At 34.2% G+C, this 21,642-nt stretch overlaps 2 protein-coding genes across 2 annotated transcripts; one reads left to right on the top strand and one right to left on the bottom strand.

Moving 5' to 3' along the window:
• Positions 1 to 11,357: 11,357 nt before the first annotated feature.
• Positions 11,358 to 13,892, top strand: LOC133785280 (RING-H2 finger protein ATL16-like). The gene has a single exon (XM_062224531.1). The coding sequence runs from the start codon at positions 11,591 to 11,593 to the stop codon at positions 12,653 to 12,655; it is 1,065 nt and encodes a 354-aa protein (XP_062080515.1). The 5' UTR covers positions 11,358 to 11,590; the 3' UTR covers positions 12,656 to 13,892.
• A 55-nt stretch (positions 13,893 to 13,947) lies between these two features.
• On the bottom strand, positions 13,948 to 20,401 carry LOC133785273 (autophagy-related protein 9). Its single transcript, XM_062224527.1, has 10 exons — positions 19,825 to 20,401; positions 18,324 to 18,972; positions 17,875 to 18,195; positions 16,979 to 17,201; positions 16,540 to 16,719; positions 16,256 to 16,462; positions 15,843 to 15,920; positions 15,693 to 15,763; positions 15,442 to 15,552; positions 13,948 to 15,083 (listed from the first exon to the last, which is right to left on the bottom strand). Exons 2-10 carry the CDS (start codon positions 18,899 to 18,901, stop codon positions 14,258 to 14,260), a joined length of 2,595 nt encoding a protein of 864 aa, XP_062080511.1. The 5' UTR covers positions 18,902 to 18,972; positions 19,825 to 20,401; the 3' UTR covers positions 13,948 to 14,257.
• Between the last annotated feature and the right edge of the window lie 1,241 nt (positions 20,402 to 21,642).

Raw genomic sequence — 21,642 nt, forward strand, 5'->3', positions numbered from 1 at the left:
CATGCATACAAATATACAATTACGCCCTCAACGGGCCAAATTACCAAAATACCCCTGTGATGAAATGTGGACCCACATGCATGCATTTAACATCATATTATAATATAATTCACATAAACATGCATATAATAGTTTAATGGTATAATAAGTCAATTATGGCCCTCCCAGCCTACTAATCAAACCATTAAACCACATTAGGGATTTTGGGGCATTACAGTCGCAGTCGTAATCCTTTACCAATTCTAGCCAACGCCTCTAGCGCATATTCGAGTCTTTCTGAGTAAAGAAATACTTTAAGCTCTTATGGTCGGTGCATATTTTGCACTTCTCCCCATAAAAATAATGCCTCCAAACCTTTAGTGCAAATACCACCGCTGTCAATTCCAGATCGTGAGTGAGATACCTCTGCTCATACTCCTTCAGCTGTCTCGACGCGTAGGCTATCACATTTCCAGCTTGCATCAATACACACCCCCAAACCCTGCCTGGAAGCATCGCAGTAGACTACAAACTTCTCATTGTCTAATGACAGACTCAATACGGGAACGGTGATCAGTCGCCACTTCAACTCTTTGAAACTGTTCTCACATCTGTCTGTCCAAACATACTTGGTCTTCTTACGTGTCAGCTCAGTCAATGGTGTGGATATTCTAGAGAATCCCTCAATGAAATGCCAATAGTACCCTACCAATCCCTAGAAACTTTTCACCTCTAGTACGTTGTTTAGCCTGGGCCAATCTCTCACTGCCTCAATCTTGCTTGGGTCCACCAGAATCCCCTCCTTACTCACAATGTGGCCCAGAAATATTACTTGGGATAACCAAAACTCACATTTGTTGAACTTAGCATATAGCCTATGCTCCCTCAATCGATGTAGTGCCAAACAAAGATGCTGCTTGTGCTCTGTCTCTGACTGAGAGTATATCAATATGTCGTCGATGAATACGATCACAAACTTGTCCAAGTAATCTCTGAAGACCCTATTCATCAAGTCCATAAAGGTCGTTGGGGCATTGGTTAATCCAAAGGACATGACCAGGAATTCATAGTGTCCATACCTTGTGCGGAATGTGGTCTTTGGTATGTCCTCCTCTTTAATCCTTAACTAATGGTAGTCGGACCGAAGGTCAATCTTAGCCTATGATTCACAAAATGCTTCATATTTTCTTCATTACCATTGAAGCAAAAAATCAAAGAGTGTGGTTTGAAATCACTTCCCGAGGTGGTTTTAAATGCCACGGGTGTCTTTGATTGAAGCTCGGGAATTTTCACAGCTTTCTTGACCTTGAATTTTGGAGAATTAGATGGGACCTCAGATGGGTCAGATTCTGTGTCTGTGGACATCTCATCTTTGGCAGTGGGTTCATCTTCAACAGGGTCTTCTTCGAATGGAACAAACTTCTTAGAAGGATCAAATTCAGAGGAGGAACATGGTGAAGGAATTTTCTTGACCTTTTTCCGAAACTTTGAGAGAGGAGTTGAACTCTTAGGAGATAAAGTTTTTGGAGTGAAATTTGTAGGAATAGAACCTTTGGACTGAGAGGTTTTTTGTGAGGAGGAAACCTGGAACCACCTTTTGTTTTTCTTCTTGGGTGTTAGGATCCAATGGGTCTTGGTCGAGACACCTTCATCGTCTGAACGGTCAGTAGAGGGAAATGCAGGAGCATCTTTGGAGGACCCCGAGGTAGAAGCGAGCGGAGCCACCAAGGAAGGAGACCCAATCAGAGCCTTGGGTGCCTCGAGGTCTGGAAATACCACAGCTTTGCTCGTGGTGGTGGTGGTTGCTTTAGCGAGGCTAGGCAGAGGCAAGGTCTTCTTGCGAGCCTTGGTCTTCGTGAGTGAGGGGGTGGAGACAAAGGAAGAGCCTTTGGGTCTTTGAGGGATCGTGACCCACTTCCTCGGGTTTTCACGATGGCTGCAAAATAAGGAAGCACACACAAATAGAAGAAAAATGAAGAGGGAATGAGAGAAATTGGGAAATGTTAGTTTGAAAGGAAGTGAGGAAGTGACTAGAGTTGTAGTTTGGCAAAGTTAAGGAGTTTAATTAATTTAATATTTTTACCTAAGTTTCTATAGATATGAATAAATATTTATATATTTTAATTTTTTTTTAAGAAAATAATGTTGCAAAAATAAGCATTCTATTGCTTCTTTTTTTTTTTTTAACAAAAATCTACTGCAATTAAAACAATAAATTTTGAAACTAAGACTGATATTAAAATATTACCAGAATAAATGGTATCTTTGTGTGTTTGAGTTGCACTTATTTTTTCAAGTGAAAACAGTATGGGTTAGGCAAATTGCTGCAGGAAAGTGACAAGTAGTTTTAAAGAATGAATTGTCTTTTTAAGTAGAAACGACATTTCTAGCAAAAAATAAGTAGAAACGACATGAGTTTTCACGTGATAGCTGTTGTCGTTTGTCATTGTATTTTATTTCAACTTTTGGTCTTACTAAGAATGTTTCTTGAAAAGTTTTGATGTCTTAGATCTAAAATATAAGCTTATTATTGCTTGGAAAGAAAAGATTAGAATAGGAAAAACAGAAAATTCATTCAATTTATTTTTTGGTTACATCTAAAATAATTCCAATAGAATGGTACTACTTTAGTAGAATGATTATTTTTTTTTAAATAAATAAAAAAAATTTCATTTCAATGCATGATATATTTTCTTTTAGTGATATTAAATTATATTTTATCATACTCATATTCTTATTTCTATTCACATTCGTACAATACCTAAGTTAATAAATACATGTCGTCCAAGAAATAATAATAATAATGTCATTGATTGACAACCACTAACCTATTTTTTATTTTATTTTTAATGTTTGTGTTTCATTAAAGCACTATATCTTTTTGTTTATTTTTAAAAAATGTTCATTATTTCAAGTTCAAAAAAAAAGACCAAGGTATTTGAGTAATTCTCCTAAATGTAAAATACAATTTTATATCAAATTGTTTAAGTTTCAAGCTAAACCTAGCAAGCATAGGCATAGCTACTTATCACCTAGCAAGCAATTGAATCTGTTTCATAATTAAATTTGGTTAATCTATCTATAATATTAATATTATATTAAACATATAATATATAATCAGCTGTTTCAAATTTAAAAATTAGAACAAAAATAAAATAATTAATTAAAATATGATATTTTAAAGATATTTTATAATAATTTAAATAATTAATCATATTTATTTAAAGATAATAAAGTCATACATATCATTTTTTTATCTTATAAATTTGTGAAATAGTTTATTTTTTATCAAGTGATTGAAGCTCTTTTTCTTCATCAAATTTTTTAAAGGACATTGCAAGTTACATTAAAAACTAAAAATAGTTTATGCATGTATACTACACTATGACTTTTTCTATTCTTATTTTATTATTAATTTATTTTTAAATATTATTGTAATTTATATATATATGTCATGTAGCCATGTATATATATATATATTTATATCAACGTTGTATTTAGATGTCATATATGTAAAGATTATTGATATAAATATTTATATATACTATAGAACTGTAATTCATTCTATAATATATTGAAAAAAATGAACCGATTTTTATTAAAATTATAGACAATGTTTTGCCATAATTTTTTAATACATTTATGTCATACATTATAGTAAACATATTTTATTTGTTTTTATGATATTTATTTAAAATTTATAAGATAATTAAAAAATAATGAAAATAAATACATGTTTGAATAATCATATTTATAAAAAGTGTGTTGATAACGAAAATTCTTGGTTTTAACAGTTTTTTTTTCTTAAACTTTAACGGAATATTCTTATATTTAACGGTAGATTGTAAACATAATTTAAACTTAAAAAAAATTAAACAAATAACACGGATGTAATAATAATAATTTAGAGCTATAGATATATGGATTAGCTTCGCTATTGCTTAGCTAAGTGATAGTTCGACCTTAAGCTTCACTATTGCTATGGCGGGTCGCGGCAGACCGAAGAAGAGCGGCGTTCAGGGGACGAGATAAAGTGCGACAAAGATCTTGCAGAAGAGAGGACCGACATCGTCCGATAGGGTCCTCAAATCGAAGTCGATGGCGAAGATAATAGGAGTGGATGCGCTCTCTGTTTCTGGCGATGAGACGGAGGAAGAGGGGATCGCAACGAAAGTGGAGCAGGAGGTTCTTACTCCCTGAGCAATTCTGAAACAAGCTCAACAGGAGCGGGAGGTTTGTTCGAAGTTTGCAAGCTACCTGGAAGCAACAAAACGTTGTGAGGCAGAGGCTAAATCTGGTAAGAATGCTACACCCCCGATTCTCCATTCTGGAAAGATTATACAGAATTTAAGCAATAGATTTGGAGAGTCTGAATCAAAAGTGAAATGCTCATCTGGGGTTAAAATTGACATGGAAGACATTAAAGAGGAAATTGAATTTTGGGATTCTGCCTTAGTATGCTATGTACTGGGGCAAATCTCCATTTTAGTGTTTTTGATGGATTTACTAATAGAATATGGAAGGACAAAGGATTTCATAAGTGGGATTATTAGCTAAAGGAATTCATATTGTCATATTCACTTCTGTGACTCACACGGATGAGGTTCTTAATGGCGGGTATTTGTTCTTTGACAAGAAGTCGGTTATAATGAAAGCATGGGATCCCTATACAGATTTTACTCAGGAAGATATCTGTTCGGTAGCTACCTGGATTCAAATTCCTGGTTTGGACCTTCGGTATTGAGGGGAACGGACACTTTTTAAAATTGTTGGCCAATTAGGAACTCCTCTAATGCTAGATGAGGTGACAAAGAACAAAGAGAGACTGAATTTCCCTTGGGTGATGATAGAGGTGCAGCTACACCAAGCCTTTCCTAATGAAGTTTCGTTCACTAATGAACTGAATCAGGATGTTGTTTTACCGGTGAAATACGAGTGGTTACCGATTGTCTGTGATCATTGTTTTGGTATGGGACATAAGTCAGCAGTGTGTAAGAAGAAAGAGGTGACAAAGCAAGCATGGGTGGAGAAAAGGAAAGTGTCAGAGACGGATTTAAAGGGCAAAACAGTCCAGGAACAAGATGATGATGGCTTTCAACAAGTTAAGAATGGAGTTAAGGTGGCCCAGACGGAAGAGAATGAAAGGAAAGGTATTGATACGTCGAATAACTTCGGGGTATTAATAGATACAGGGGATTGCTCTAAGATTGATAATGAAGAGGTTCATACACAGGGAGGGGGGGAGCCTCCCATGGGGAATGGATAGAATACTATGTTGGAATGTCAAGGGGATCAATAAGCGCCAAAAACAGGAGGAGGTTAAAAGGTTGATTTTCTCTTTGCAAGTTGGTCTTGTTGGTCTTCTTAAAACCAAAATACAGGCTCACAAGTTGGGTGTTGTATATGTAAATATGTTTTCGGGATGGTGTTTTTCTACCAATAACGCCTGGCACAAAGGTGGAAGAATAATGGTGAGTTGGAATCCTAATATGTCTTTTATAAATATTAAGAAATGTACTAGCCAATTAATGCAATTAGAGGTGCAATCGAGAGCGGGAATGGAAATCTTCATGGCAACCTTTGTCTATGCTTTTAATGATGAGGAGAGTAGGAGAATTTTGTGGAAAGATTTGAAAGAGATTGAGAAGGAATTGAAGGCACCTTGGATGGTATTGGGTGACTTTAATGATATTTTGAGTGTAGAAGAAAGGGTCGGAGGGAACAAAAGGCAGCAGGTTTCGAAAGATTTCAAGGAGTGTGTAGAGGCTTGCGAGTTGGAGGATGTGAAGTTTACAGGTAGTTTCTTTACTTGGTCGAATAAACAAGATGTTGAAACAAGAATTTACTCCAAAATTGATCGGGTTTTAGCTAATCAGAAATGGTTAGATAAATTCCCAACTGGTGAGGTATTGTTTATGGTGGAGGGAGAGTTTGATCACTGTCCCGCCTTACTTTTGGTGTATCCGGTTAGACAGCAAGGCAAGAAACCATTTAGGTACTTCCGTTTTTGGCAAAATGCTCCAGGTTTCTCCTAGCAGCTACAACAAGTGTGGAATATGCGCATTGGAGGTGCTCTTATGTTCATACTGGTACAGAAGCTTAAGGCATTTAAGGAAGTGTTGAGGAAGCTGAATAAAAATGAGTTTGGGGATGTACAGGCTAATGAGGTGCGGCTAAGGAAGATTTTGTTGGACAGCCAAGAAGAATTGCAAAAAGACCCCCTTAATGTGGAATTGATCATTAAAGAAAAAACTTCACGGGCCCAACACAAGGAAGCACACCAGAATTTTATCTCCTTCCTTCAGCAAAAAGCCAAGTTATTTTGGCTTAAGGATGGAGATGATAATTCTACCATATTTCATGCTAGCATCCATTCCAGGAAGGCCTTAAATAGAATTTATTCTATTAATGATCAGCAAGGTAACAGGATACATCATCCCGAGCAAGTGACAGAGGCTTTTTTAAGCTTTTATAAGACTTTGTTGGGAAGTACTCTCATTGGGAGGAAGGTTGTTAGTAGACAAATTATGAATTTAGGGCCGATTATAAATGCAAACCACACCAGATTATTGTTGTCTGACTATTCTCATGAGGATGTGAAAAGAGCAGTGTTTGATATTCCGGGGAATAAGTCGCCTAGACCAGATGGATTTAGCAGCTTCTTTTACCAAGACAACTGGGAGATGATTGGGAAGGATGTGGGTGAAGCGGTTCTTTCCTTGTTGCATACTGGGAGGCTTCTTAAAGAAATCAATTCAACCACCTTGACATTAATCCCAAAAGGTAAATGCCTGAACTTTGTCTTGGACTTTCGACCCATAGCTTGTTGCAATGTGATTTACAAGATTGCAACCAAACTCATATGCTCTAGACTGAGAATGATTCTTCCTGATATCATTGCTCAAAACCAAAGTGGGTTTGTCCAAGGTAGATTCATTGCATATAACACTATGATTTGTTAGGACTTGGTGAGACATTATGGGAGGAATGGTAGGCGTCCCAAATGCATGATAAAATTAGATCTACGGAAAGCATATGATATAATTGAATGGGACTTCATTAAGAGATGTTGAATGCTTTCAAGTTTTCGAAAAAGTTTGTGGATCTAGTCATGATTTGTGTTCGAGCTCCTCGTTTCAGCCTTATGTTTAATGGGAGTTTGCATGGGTTCTATGAAGCTAAGAGGGGTCTTCGTCAAGGAGACCCGATGTCTCCTCTTCTTTTTGTCTTGGGCATGGAATATCTATCAAGAGTGATGATGAAGGTTGGGGAGAAAGAAGATTTTAAGTTCCATGAACGATGTGAACAACTAAAATTGAATCATCTTTGCTTTGCGGATGATGTCTTATTTTTCTATCATGGTGATTTTAAATCGATTTACCGTATGCTTCAAGGTCTCAAGATTTTCTCTCAAACATCGGGTCTACAACCAAGTGAGTCCAAATCTGAAATTTATTGTTGCAACATGGCTGAAAGTGAAGTTCAAAGAGTGGTGGATGCCTCGAGTTTTGGAAGGAGCCAGCTGTCATTTCGTTACTTGGGCATACTGATATGTGCCAAAAAATTACCTATTGCTGAATGTGACATTTTGATAGAGAAGATGGTGCAAAGAATCAAAGTGTGGAGTTCAAGGAACTTGTCTTATGCAGGTCGGGCAACATTGGTAAACTCTGTTCTCATTGCTATTCATTCTTCTTGGTCACAATTAATGATTCTCCCCTTGAAAGTTCTACAAAAAGTCAACTCTGTTTGTAGAAGTTTTCTTTGGAAAGGGGTGGATTCAAGCGGTCCGGGATTGGTAGCTTGGGAGGATTTGTGTAAGACCAAAAAAGAAGGTGGGTTGGGGTTAAGAATAACCAAAGAATGGAATGAGGCGGCGATAGGCAAATATGTTTGGGCTATCGAGTCTAAATAGGACACATTATGGGTGAAATGGGTGAATGCGGTGTATATAGGAGAAGAAGATTGGAGGGCCTATGAGGCGCCTCCTACCAGCAGCTGGTATTGGAAGCAAATTGTAAGAGTGAAGAACAAATTGATGGGGTTGAATGTCTTCCCGAACGTTGCTACAGGTACATACTTGATCAAAGATGGATATGCTAGCCTTTGTCCTGAATTTCCTGCAGTTAATTGGCAAGGAAAAGTGTGGAATAGACTGTCTATACCAAAGCATAGATTTATTTTGTGGCTTGTGGTATTAGATAGATTGAGATTCAAATCTAGATTGTTCAAATATAATATATGTCCAGATGAGGAATGTCCGATTTGTGGACTGAGCAAGGAGACCGGAGAGCATTTATTTTTTAACTGTCATTTGAGTTTTCATGTGTTGGCTGAAATTAAACTGGCTGCATTGGACTACTGCTACGGTTACCGTCCCTGGTATGTTGCAATGGCTTTCTAGAGCAAAAATCAATAGGATCAGGCGCCAAGTTTTTTCAGCGACACTTGCGGCAACAATATATCACATATGGTGATGTAGAAATGAAGCTCTTTGGAACATGAAAATTTTTACAATTGATGTAATTGTAAAAAGAATCAAATATGATGTAAAGAGTAGAATCAAAAGTATTATGCCCAAGAAAATGGCAAAACAAGATTTAGCATGGTTTGAGCAATTGTAAAAAAGTAGCAGGCCTATGATAATTGGTGCTGCTGAGATGTAAACTTTTGATTGTGGAATATACTTATCTGATTGACCAAAAAAAAATTAAACAAATTAAAATAAAATATTTTTGAGATATTTTACAATGATAATTATTTAAAAATAATAAAACCATATATTTTATAACTTAAATAAAATTTAATTAAACTTAAACTTAATATTATATTAAACATATAATATATAATCTTTTGTTATCACTGCCGAATTCAAAAACTAGGACAAACATAAACTTAAACAAAAATAAATAAATAAACAAATAAAATATGATATTTTTAAGATACTTTATGATAATTTAAATAATTAAATCATATTTATTTAAAAATAATAAAGACATATATATCATTTTTTTATCTTATAAATTTCTGCGATAGTCCATTTTTTATCAAGTGATTGGAGCTCTTTTTATTTATCAAATTCACAAAAAGACACTGCGAGATACATTAGAAACTAAAAATACAGATGCATGTATATTACTGTCTATACTATGACTTTTTTTATTCTTATTTTATTTCTATTATTAATTTCTTTTTAAATATTATTGTATTTTATATATATATATGTGTGTTATGTAGCTATATAAATATATATTTATATTAATGTTGTATATAAATGTCATACACATAGAGATTATTGATATAAATATTTATATATACTATAAAACTACAATTAATTTTATATTATATATATTTTTTAAACATTGAACAAATTTTTATTAAAATTATAGATAATGTTTAAAATTTTAGAATTAAACAAATGTGAATTACACGTTGCTTTTGCTAAAAAAAAAAAAAAAAAAAGTTCGACGACATGTTCATTAGACTTAGATATATGTATAACGCTTTAGTATAAATTGTTTGTCTTAAGATCTTGCTGGGAAAATATTTATTTACTCGTGATTTCTTTGAATAAAAATAAGATTTTGTGTCCAGTAAAAGATTGTGAGCGACTAATTTGAGTTGTCAAAATTTGAGTCTTTATGATTATCTAAAAAAGATCTTTTTCTTAATATGGTAAGTAAAGTCTTTGAAGATATGATCATATCCTATGGATTTTGTGCTTATTAAATCAAATATTTTCGAGATAAAAATCATCAGATTGTGATTGATTTTTTCAAATGAATCTAGACTTAAATATGCCCAAGTGCAGAAATTGTCCAGACGAATGCTCAAACTATTGCTCTTGATTGCAAGAGAGCTCATTTTGGACGCACAAACAACTTTAGTTAGATAGCAAGAGCTCTTGAAAAGTCACATCTCTTATTTTAAGAAGGGAGTTCAAAAGATTAAGTGTTTCATCAAAATCAAATTCGTAAAGAAGAGTGCAACAAGATTGCGGCAATAGTTTAAGAGGGAGTCTTACGTTGTTTGTCAATGCTTTTGTACAACTTTGTTTTTTACTAATTGATTTATTCTCTGGTCGTGGCCCGTGGATGTAGGTTATCTGAAAGGATTTCTGGACCACGTAAAAATTCTCTTGTATTGATTTTTACTTGTTTTTTTGTTTCTGTCTTAGCATTCGTAACTGTTGTGATAACAATACAAGAATCTTTTTAAACAACTTAATCAATATTTCGTATTTAATCAAGTTATTTAAGTCTAATCACTTATAAAATTAAAATACGGAATTTCAGCATGTGTTGTGATGATCTAGATTTTGAAAGTAATATTAGGAAAGTAAAAAATTTCAATCTTTGAACAAGACATGGTGGAGTCTTGAGAGCATTTTTCGAGATGACACTTTCTTAATTTTAGCTCCATTTACACTTTAATATTTTCATACAATTGGATATGTATATATATATGACAATTTTTCTATAGGAGCTTCAAAGTCCTTTCGGTGGAGTTCTCAATATTTCTCGACTCGTGCATAGTTTTCGACATAATTTTTTTATAACCGTGTATATTGTAGCTATTTAGAGTATCTTACAAATTTTTAGAAAATTCCGAATAGTTTACAATACCGAAAACTAGGTTCAAACATGTTGATTTCCACACGTATAAAAAAAATTAGTCACGCATGCAACAACATGTTTGAACTTAGTTTTCAGTACTGTAAACTATTCGGAATTTTTTAAAAATTTGCAGGATGCTCTAAATAGCTACAATATACACGGTCATATAAAAAACGCACCGAAAACTGTTCACGGATCGAGAACACTGAGAGCACCACTGGTAGGGCTTAAAGTGAAGTCCTATAGGAGAATACCCCAATATATATAATATAATATAATATTAATTCTCAACTATTAGTATAAAGTAATAGTACTTCTCCATCTTGGATGGGGAGCATATCTGGGCTAAAAATTGACAAAATTATATAAATAAATGACAAAATTGAAACATTTTTACCTATAAAAAAAAACAGAAAACTACCAAATAATCTCCAAAAACTTGAGACACAACTAAACTTCCACACTTTCTTTAAACCCTACGTACTGAGTTTGACATTTAATTAGACTAATCCAAAGCTAAGTTAAACCTCTTTATTAATCCATATATTAAGATGCATTGCATAAAGTGCTCCAAAAAATAGTAAAGGTGGTATGATTCTGATGAGGCAGTATGATCACTTACATGGCTCTCCTCCAAAGCTCAAATGGTGACCACAAAAGCACAAACCATTCCAAATCCAATGCAATAATGAACAAAACTCCAAACAAATGTTATTATAATTAATATAACCATCTCTCTCTCTCTCTCACTCTCATATCCAAGTAATGTACTTGGCTTCTGTTACTGATCTTTGTTGCATATTATATTAACAAAAAAGAGATACATATGCTTCTTCCCCCAAAAGCCAAAAGTTTTCCTCACCTTTTTCCACAAATGGAATTCTTAATAAGTTTTACTAAATTAGACCTTTGACTCAAAAATTCTCAACCCTTTGCTCTATCCCTCTCTCTCTCTCTCTCTCTCCCTCTCTCTCAAAATCTTGTGTTGTGTTGTTATGGCACCAAATTTAAAGCATTTTCACAACCTTGGATTCCAAGCTCTTCCACCCATCAAAATTCAACCAGAGCTTCCTCCTGCTTCTTCTTCTTCAGGATCAGCTTTTCCCATACTAGCCGTGGCTTTACTAAGTATCATGGGCACAGCTCTCTTGTTAGCAAGTTACTACATCTTTGTGGTCAAGTGTTGCTCAAACTGGCACCAGTTCAATCCCTTGAGAAGGTTCACTGTCTTAGCAGCAGCAGCAGCAGCAGCAGGGTCCAGACAAGACGACGAGTCGTTTATAGCCTTCTCACCAACTACCACATTGTGGAATCGTGGCCTAGATGAGTCTGTCATTCGTGAAATCCCAACTTTTCAATTCAAAGAAGACTACACAAGTGTTTTTGGTTGTGTGGTTTGCTTGAATGAGTTTCAAGTGCATGAAACCCTGAGAGTTCTTCCTAACTGTAACCATGCTTTTCATTTGGACTGTATAGACATATGGCTTCAAAAAAATGCCAACTGCCCACTTTGCAGAACAAACATTTCAGGTGCTGTTCGCTGTCCAGTTGATCAAATCATAGCTCCAAGCTCTTCTCCTCGAGAGTTTCAGCTCTATTCTGATAATAGCCTTATGGGCAGTGATGAAGATTTTGTGGTGATTGAGTTGGGTGGAGAAGAAGAACAACAACAAGAACAAGAAGCCAATAGAGTTGTTTTTCCACAAAGACAACCCAGAGAAGCTTACCATTCTCCAAGAAAGTTAGACCTGAAACTGAAAGTGAAGAAGTGTCACCATGTTTCTATAATGGGAGATGAGTGTATTGATATGAGAATGAGAGACCATAACAAGGATGATGACCAGTTCTCTGTTCGGCCCATAAGGAGATCTTTCTCATGGGATTCAGCTACTGATAGACAGCTCCATTCAACTGTTGAAGAAATCAATAAGAAGAATAGAAGGCCTCTTAGTGAGGTTAGTACTAGTGAAGAATGTGAAACCAGAGTTATTAGAAGATCTTTCTTTCCATTTCTACATGGCAGAGGTTCTAGGAATGCTATTGTTCCATTTGAGTTGTGAATAGAAGTAATCTTAGAATTCATATTTTTAATTATTTTTCTTTTTCTGGTTTCATTTGTTTTTCTTGTTTTTTTTTTTCTTCCAAAAATCTGACTTGGGTTTTGTTTTTAGTTCTTAGTTTTGAGGAAAGATGCCAAAACTGTTCAGTTGATATTTACATAGAAAAAGAACTAAATGAGTGTAGCTTTCTCTTGAGTTGATATTATTCTAGACTTCTAATGAGAAGAAATATAGAGGTTTTGCTTAAAAGATAGGGCTTTGGTTTGAGAATCATGGGTTGATTGATATACTTATCTTCATTGCGTTTTTCCACCTTCATGAATGAGCATGATGACTTTTACTATTACTCTTCTTTTTCTTTTTATTTGGCGTTTCAGTGAGAATAAGAGGTAATATGATGAGTGGCCACCACAATGGACATGAGGGACCCCAAACCATTAAGTGAAAAGAAATCCTTGGGAATGATCTCTCAATTTTCTTTTACCTTGATGCTTTGAAGCTGTGAATGTATGTATTAGGACACAACATCTTTACACGGTTTTGTGCTTATCAAAAGTAGTCAAATACTGTTTATATATGCATATGAATAAGAAAGAAAAAAGAAGAAAAACCAGCATTGCTTGAGATGTAAGGGAGAAAGAGAAATCATTAGAAAGGAAAATGCATGAGCAGAGCCAACATCATAATTAAAACGTCATTCAATTCAATGTGAGCATCATAAATATTCGAAGTGGATTTTAAGTCTAATTATTATATCTCAAACAGGATTTCCCCACCTGTGTCAGAGTCAATTGAATACCACATTCTCTGACACTAAGTCAAAATATGAAGTGGGTAGTTGCTTTGCCACACGCTCTTTTCTTTGGTTCAAATCAAACTCCTTACTTAACGGGTGAACAGTAGTGAGCATGAGTTATTTAAAGTTGTATCATTACATTGAAGATACTAGTCTTAAAGTCATCCTTAAAATGGGATGAGAATTAAAATAAAAGATGGCTGATTTGCTATTTCAATAGTATTAGGATACAACGAATGATGTTACCAAACAACCCTTTTAATGGTTTTTACTAAAAATGAAAAAAAATGAATGAAAAAGTCATCAACTCAGTCACTGTTCTTGGTCATTTTAACTGTGAGGAACCCCATTTGCATGAGCAACAAGCACTTTTTTCTTCAATGGTTGGAATATCATTCATTTAATAATGTTCCACAGTTACTATTTATTCATCTGCCTCGAAAAAAGTTTTAAAGGAAGAAAAGAAAATAAACCCCAAATGGAAAACAAGATCCCAACCCAAGTAAATGAGAATTCAACTTGATTACTAACTTGAAATTTGTTTGTACACTTTTGGGAGAGATTGCAAGTTTTCTTTACAACAAGGTCACCCTCCCAAATCAAGGCTGAACTCTATTCCAATTTCCAGATACTATAGCCACGATGAATTTATATACAGAAAAGAATGCCAGAGTTCCCTAATCAATAGAATTTTTTAGACATTATTCGGTAGTGGAAAGAAACCCATGCATATTCCATTAACCTAAAACCACCAACCTCTTCAAAAAACTAGAGGGAAGCAAATTTTGAATAGGTCATTCTAAGCTTTAGGCTTCTGGATCTATTCTTGGAGTTTCTGGAGGTCTGCTATATATATCATCAAAATGAAGACTAATACCTCCTGTATCTAAGTCATCCATGTATGTAGTTTGAGATAACTTGCGAGAATTCCTCCAATCCAAGTGTGGGTTTTGTTCCTCAGTACTTCTATCTGATGAATTATCGTCGTGATTACGATTAAAATCAGGAGGCTCAAGAAAACTTGCCTGTGGCTGTACACCTTGTAGATTTCTTCTATCCCACCAGTGACTCCTATTTGGAAGTGCCAAACTGCCCAGTTCCTGATTCTGAATGTCACTCTCCCTGAAGAAGGAGCCTGATGTTGATGCCCCGAGATTAGAATTATATTGTTGCACAAAGTAATCACCATGTGTAGTATTGTGTTGTGTATGGAGATCCAAGTTTAAGTTATCTTCATAACCGGCATTATGTTGTGTCAAGTTGGGCGGAGTCCAGTAATCGCCAAATTGTTGCTCGGTGGCTTCAATTGCTTCCTCGATGTCTCCTGAGTGACTAGTCTGATGGTGCGGATGTGAGGTGTAATACCAATCAAGAAGATAAGGGTGAGACTTTTGATCAGCATCAATCAGCCAGAGTGAACCCATATGGTAGCCAGTTCCAGGACTATATTGTGGCATATCTCTTGATAGATGACCTCTCAAAGTAAGGTTCCCTTGCCACATTCTCGGAGGAGAGTATGGAAGTCGGGTTCCCTGTCCCTGCCGCATCTGTTGCTCCCTGAAAGTTCTAAGATTTGAAAGGAATTGCTTCCCTTCAGCATTTGGTTCCCATGAAGGATATGTACTCTGAAAGCTGCAACAAAAAATATGGTCTATAAGAATGACTTTTTAAGGAAATCATGCTAGCTTTCACAAGCAAATTAGCTAAGGTTGGTTGTGCACTACAAAAATAAGGTTCTTATTACAGAATTGAAAAAGATACCGTTCTATGAGAAAAAAGCGGACTCAACATATCAAAAAAACTGCAGAACCGTTTCCTCCAGACATATATTTCAGCAGAGGACAGTGTCAATATATATGGGACTCAAACAATTTCTTCAAAAAATAAAGTGTGCCTAAACAACTAAGGAAATATATCATAATGAGCACAACACAATTTCGCCATTCATGTCTATAAGTAAATTGTTTAAGTGGCACTGTTAAAAACCCACCTCAAGAATGACTTCTCCATTTTCCCCTGAGAACTCCTCTGGGTGGGACTTGCATTGTGTGGTGATCCGTAGTTACTATTGCCGTGTTTTTGAAAATCAAAGGCACTAAAGCTGTAGATAAAAACCAAAAAAAAGTCCTCGTTATTGTCAAAGCCAAAAACAGATAAAAGCTAATGTTCACCACCTATCACTGAAGAATCATACAGCTGTTGAAACAATGCTACTAACGTTGGTCAATAGAGAATACTCACCTGCAAACATCACCAACGCCATCCACATGCTCAGTGAAATCTGCAATAAACTGCAATATGTCGTCCACTCGCTACACAGCAAAACATAGATTATCTTAGCATTTTGATGATTAAAATAAAATGGATAACATTCTCCTTAAGAATAAATACCTGTGGGACAACGAAAAGAAGCAAGTATGGAGTGAGGAAAATTGAGGCCATCTCCTCAAGTAACATCATTCCAGTGTACTGCATTATAGAAGAAAAAGAAAAATCATGAAAAACAAACATCAATAAACTATTCTAAAATTGAAAGTTGAACTCCTTATATAATAACCATATTTTAATTATTCGCAAATATTTGCTACTTGCAAGCATTTGAATAATGCCAAATATTTATATAGGCCATGACAAAATAAAACAAAACAAAGAGAAGGGAGGGGAGGGGAGGGGAGGGGAGGGGAGGAGGGAAAGGGATTTTGATAGGTGTAGAACATGACGACCAACAATCCAAAAAACATGCCAGCTCAGAACTTCACAGTTTTAAATATTCATACAAGTCATTACTTCTTAATGAACAATACCTGGAACAGAGTTTCAAACTCTATGCGAACCATCTCAGAATTTTCTTTGCCTCGCCACCTCTTTGGCATATAATGTGTATGCTGGACCACCACAGACATGGCCCCTTCTGGGTCAAGGACCAGAAGCTCATCTGTAATAGCAGCCCTGCTAATAGCCGTTATAGTTCCAAAAACAGCAGCATACCAAAGCAAGTTGCGACCAAATATCTGCAAAATATTTCTGTTAAAAACAGTAGAAAGATTAATGATACATGTAACACATCAAGCAATCATGAGCATATTACATGACCCTCTAGTAGAGACTCCTCCAGAAATGCGATGATGATCAGAATAGCAGCAAAGCCCCCAGAAACAAAAGATATGAACTTCGCAATAATAGAGATGATAGGAGAGGGAAATTGCTTTAGATAATCTGATGCAAGTATCACACTGCTATTGATTCTGTGCTTGAACAAGTGGTCCACCTGCAACACAAAAGCAATAGTATGCATGAAACCAACATATATATATTTGTATATATATACCCACACATGAGAGAGAGAGAGAGATTATTGACCAGATAACAAGGAAACAGGTCTGAAAGCAAAAGATAGAAAAATTCCACTATCACCATAAGGATCTCTAACCTAATTTACTGAATGTGCAAGCTCTGGCTAACTAGCACTAACTGGCTAAATTATGCCAGGGAAAAAGCTCCATGTAGAAAAGAGAAATTACTGTTACCTCATTGAATTCCCTAAAGATCCACTTTGACAAATTAGACCATCTACGAGATGATGCTGTGCTCGGATGATTATAGAACTGTTCAGCATGCCTCAGGAAGAGATAAACTAGCATGAAAATGACTATAAACGGCGAAAGAAGAAGCATTGCAAGACCTACTACCATCAACCTTTTCTTCAAGGTTCTAGGATTAGATATAAAATCCCTTCGTACACAGAAGTTTCTGTAAAATCAAATAAACAAAAATAAGAAAAGAAACGTACACATACAACTACAACTTTTCAACGAAGTAACAGTCTTTGATGTTTACAAATATTTGTATAGCCATGGGAATCAACAAAACTTCGACCAAAATTTTGGGATTTACAAATCAGATCCCCATTTTCCATTTCAAACAATATAGCCATAATATACAAATCTTCAGTAAACAGCTACAAGCTCAAAAGAATTAAATTAAACATGTTCAAGAGGGTCTGACAAAAAACTTAAGTTAATTCTAGTTCTTTCTCCACACTGAAAAGCATCTATCATTAAATTTAGAAGGTTATTTCAATGAAGAATAATGATCAAGAGTCAAGACAACTAAGGTTTTTGGTATAATATCCTAAGGTTTCATAATAGAAGCATTCTAGTATAGTATCCAATGTGAGAATAATGAGCACGCGAATTTGAGTATTTTTCACAAAATTCTATGGCTTAAAAAAAATTCAATCAAGCTTCTCTAATAATACAAAAGCAGTTCTAACTCTGCAGACTTTATTCTACATCTGCTATTAGATAATTCGGGTGAAGAAAATAATATGATAAAGTCTTGTGCACATAAGTTGACTTTCAAATCTCAACATGAATAAAAAATACGAGATATGAAATGTTCTTTAGTTCAGTTTTCAACATACCGATCAAACATGCTCTGCAAGATGCACCAATTTAAAGTCCATTCAAGGGTCTTTGTCAGTATGAGACGGTGCCGCTCTCCATTCAAACCAAATTTGACAGTTGGACCCACACCTGGCACCAACTGTGAGATAGGAAATGCAAGCACGCCCTTGTTAAGCATACCAATCAAGTAATTTTCCTTCCGCATCAGCCGCATCACCACGTCATGAGCAGAGAGATCCTTAACCACACAAAGCCGCTCTGAACTCTGCAATTGCACAACCTTTTCAAGAATTGTTGCCCATGGCATGGTTTGAATTTCATTGTCTGTAACACAAAGACTGCAGCAATATAGCGTTAATCATTTTCTTTCAAGTACACGAAAGTCAGTATAGTATATATGGCATTATACAGAAGTTTAAATAATGCTCCAGTACATATAAAGGTTATATATCACAATTAGACACACCTGTTGTAATAGAAGTGACGGATTCCAAGAGTTCCCCTTAACTGAGCAAAAAATCTCAAGAAACAAAAGATCCAATAAATGGAAAATATTCCCAAATAACCTACAATTATAGCTTTAGAAAGCGTTAGTGGGGTTAATGGGTGTGTATGAAGAGCTTCCTTGGCAAGATCACATGGCTTAATTCCAGATTCGATTGCATCCATTCCACATTTTGCATTACGAAGACCATTCCAATCAACAAATAACAAGAAAAACCCTGAGAAACAAATGGTGAAGCCCAAGCTCAGAAGCTCAACCACCCATTTTATGATAATACACCAAAGTCCTTTCTCACAATAGTAGCTGTAGAGCTTTTCAAAGAACAGGTCGAGATCAGCAATAGGTTCCACATTCAAACTCTCACCATTAAGTAGCCCCGAAGGGCTCTCACTACCAGGACTCAGTATCCTTCCATAAGCAGATAATTCAATCTCAGGAGGCTCATCATTAAGTAACCCTGCTGTCAAAGAAGATTGACCTTGCAACTTCCACTTGAATATGCCGTTAGAATTGGTACCCCTTGACCCACTGAACATCATTCACAAAGACTGACTGAGGTCAAATACAGCCAGTCCATTCCCCAAACAACCTTAACAGTCAATGCAAAGTTCTGGAGAACAGAGAAAATCGTATAAGTTCTTTCTACTAGCACCCTTATAAACCATTTCAAATTTGTCATGAAACTAAAGAAAAAATAGTTCAAGTAAAAGAAGCAACTGCGTACAAGCATTCAAGCTTATAACAACAAACTTATGCAACTTTATCAAACCGAATTATTCTATATAGAGATTACTCATATAAATGCTCAAGCAACCAAGTGAAAACTTCCATAGTATAGTTTCACCTGTTAATTAACGAATGAAAAATTGGAGTGAAGCACCGCTATTTATAATACCTTAAAATTTGAAATGATCATGCCACTAAATATATTTTTTGTACAACTATAGAGTAACATTATAAATTTCAACCAAAAAAAGGACCAACTATAACTCCTATATTTCTTCTACATTCTAAAATAATCATCCACAAACAAATCTTCTGAAAATAAGAATGGGCAATATAAATTTAATTCAACCAAACTTAAAATGGGCATTCAAACGTACAATGCAATAGTTCACATTTCGGAACCAATAATCTTATGGAAAGAAGGGTTACAACTTCCTTACTATAGATGATTACTGCCACAATCCAATCATTGAGTTTACAATCTCAACAAGGGAACTGGTATTTTCATATCAGAATAAACATAAGATGAAACCCAAATAAAAGTGGAAACCCCAGACCCTTTAGATAAAAAAAAAAAGAAGGGAATCTATATAGATAAGAGAATAACTTCTAAAAATGAATGGTTGAACAAAACCCACATGAGAAACAATTCAATTACCGTTTATTTTTTGCTTGGAATGTTATAAAAAATTACAGAATAAATAAGTTGATGCAGAGCAAAAACAGAAACTTTTACCTCCAACCCAGAAGCCAATACAAAGCAGTTCGCCGACACGGATGAATTTAGTCAAAATCAATGAAATTAAAGATACCCAGAAACGAAATCAGCTCCAAAAACAAAGAATATGATAGGTATGAAAAGAGTAAATTGGGATAATGGGATTTTTTTGATTGAGGCAAAGGAAAATCCTAAGAGGGAGAGAGAGGGACAAAAGGACTAGGTGGGGTTTGGTTGCGTGGAAGAAAGAGGAATTTTCTGAAAAATAGTTTCTTTTTATTTAAATTATAATCTGACGAAAGAGTAGAGAAGAGAAGACGGTGTTTCTCTCTTTGGTTTTTGAGACACTAAACAATACAATATTCATATATATATGTATGTATATGTGTATATGATTAGGCATAGAAGACGTGAAGTTGAGTGAATCCTCTTCGAACTTAATAAATTTTCAACCTTTCTCTCTTAAACTTAAACCTTATGGAAAAAAAAATTGAACTTCTTCTAGCTTTTGCCCCAATAAAAAGGACAAAAACAGAATAAAATAAAGAAACTTCACAGAAGAAAACAGAGGAAGCAACAAGACGGGTTTTTTTTTTTTTTTTTGTGCAACGTAAAGAGTTTCTTTTTTTCACTTTAAATTTTTATTATTATTTTATTTATGACTACTACTACTTCTTCGTTAAGGCTCGTAAGAGTTTGACAATTATGGAAGGTTAATAAGTTACTATTAAATTTTAATTTTCCACGGTTAATTTTTTTCGCATAAAACTTATTAATTACTTATATCACTCTTGAGGTAAAATATATAATTTTTTATAATATATAAAAAAAAATTGTCAAATAGTATAAAGTTTTATTTTAACTAAATGAATAGTATTTCTTTATATATATATATGAAAATACTATTCATCAAGCTATAAATATTTTATTATTTTTTTATAAATTTTTGTATATATACAAGTGTGATATTATTATATTTAATTATTTTATTTCTTAAAATGAATAAAATATTTTTAAAAAATATAATATTTAAATTATATAGAGAAAAAATAAAAAAGTTGATGTATGGTATAATGTAAAAATTTGAGGTAAATTATAAAAATAAATATGTTTTGGTGGTGTATTTGTAATACACTTTCTTTATAATATTTAGCTAAAACTCACAAAAACATCTTCTATGAGCTCATTTATACATATATTTATAATAGTTATGCACAAACTACAATTAGTCCATATTTACATTTACATATTATTTATATAATATTTTAATATTATTATTTTTCATTATAAGCTTTCTCTCTCCCATTTAGTATATTTTTTTTTCTTTTTTAATTACTTTATTTTACTTTAATTAATAAAATATGTTTAAAGATATAATTTTTAAATGATGTAGAGAAATACATAGAGAATGTGATGTATGGTATAATGGAAAACTTAGAGGTAAAATATAAAAATGTGTGTTTTGGGGAAGTATTTTAAAATATGGAGTAGAAACATCCATTGGGAGTGTTCTTAGTAATTATATATAACGATGTTTTTTAATAAAAATATAAAAGAAAATTAAATGTTGTTTGATGTTTTGAAAATGTGTGTAGATTCTATAACTATTTGTTTTTAGGGATTATATATTTTTATATTGTGTCGTGTTTCATTATTTGTTTGTATTCTGTGTTTTGACAAATTATATTTTGAATCTCATATTTTGTAAAATAGTCAAATAGATTCTTAAATCTGATTTTGATAAAAAAAATTGAACTAAAATCACAAATAATTCACCAAACTAACAAGTCTGAATAAAAGCACAACTATTTAGCCTAACAAATGTGTTGTTATATT

The sequence above is a fragment of the Humulus lupulus genome, chromosome 1, assembly GCF_963169125.1.
Source record: "Humulus lupulus chromosome 1, drHumLupu1.1, whole genome shotgun sequence".
Lineage (NCBI taxonomy): Eukaryota > Viridiplantae > Streptophyta > Magnoliopsida > Rosales > Cannabaceae > Humulus > Humulus lupulus.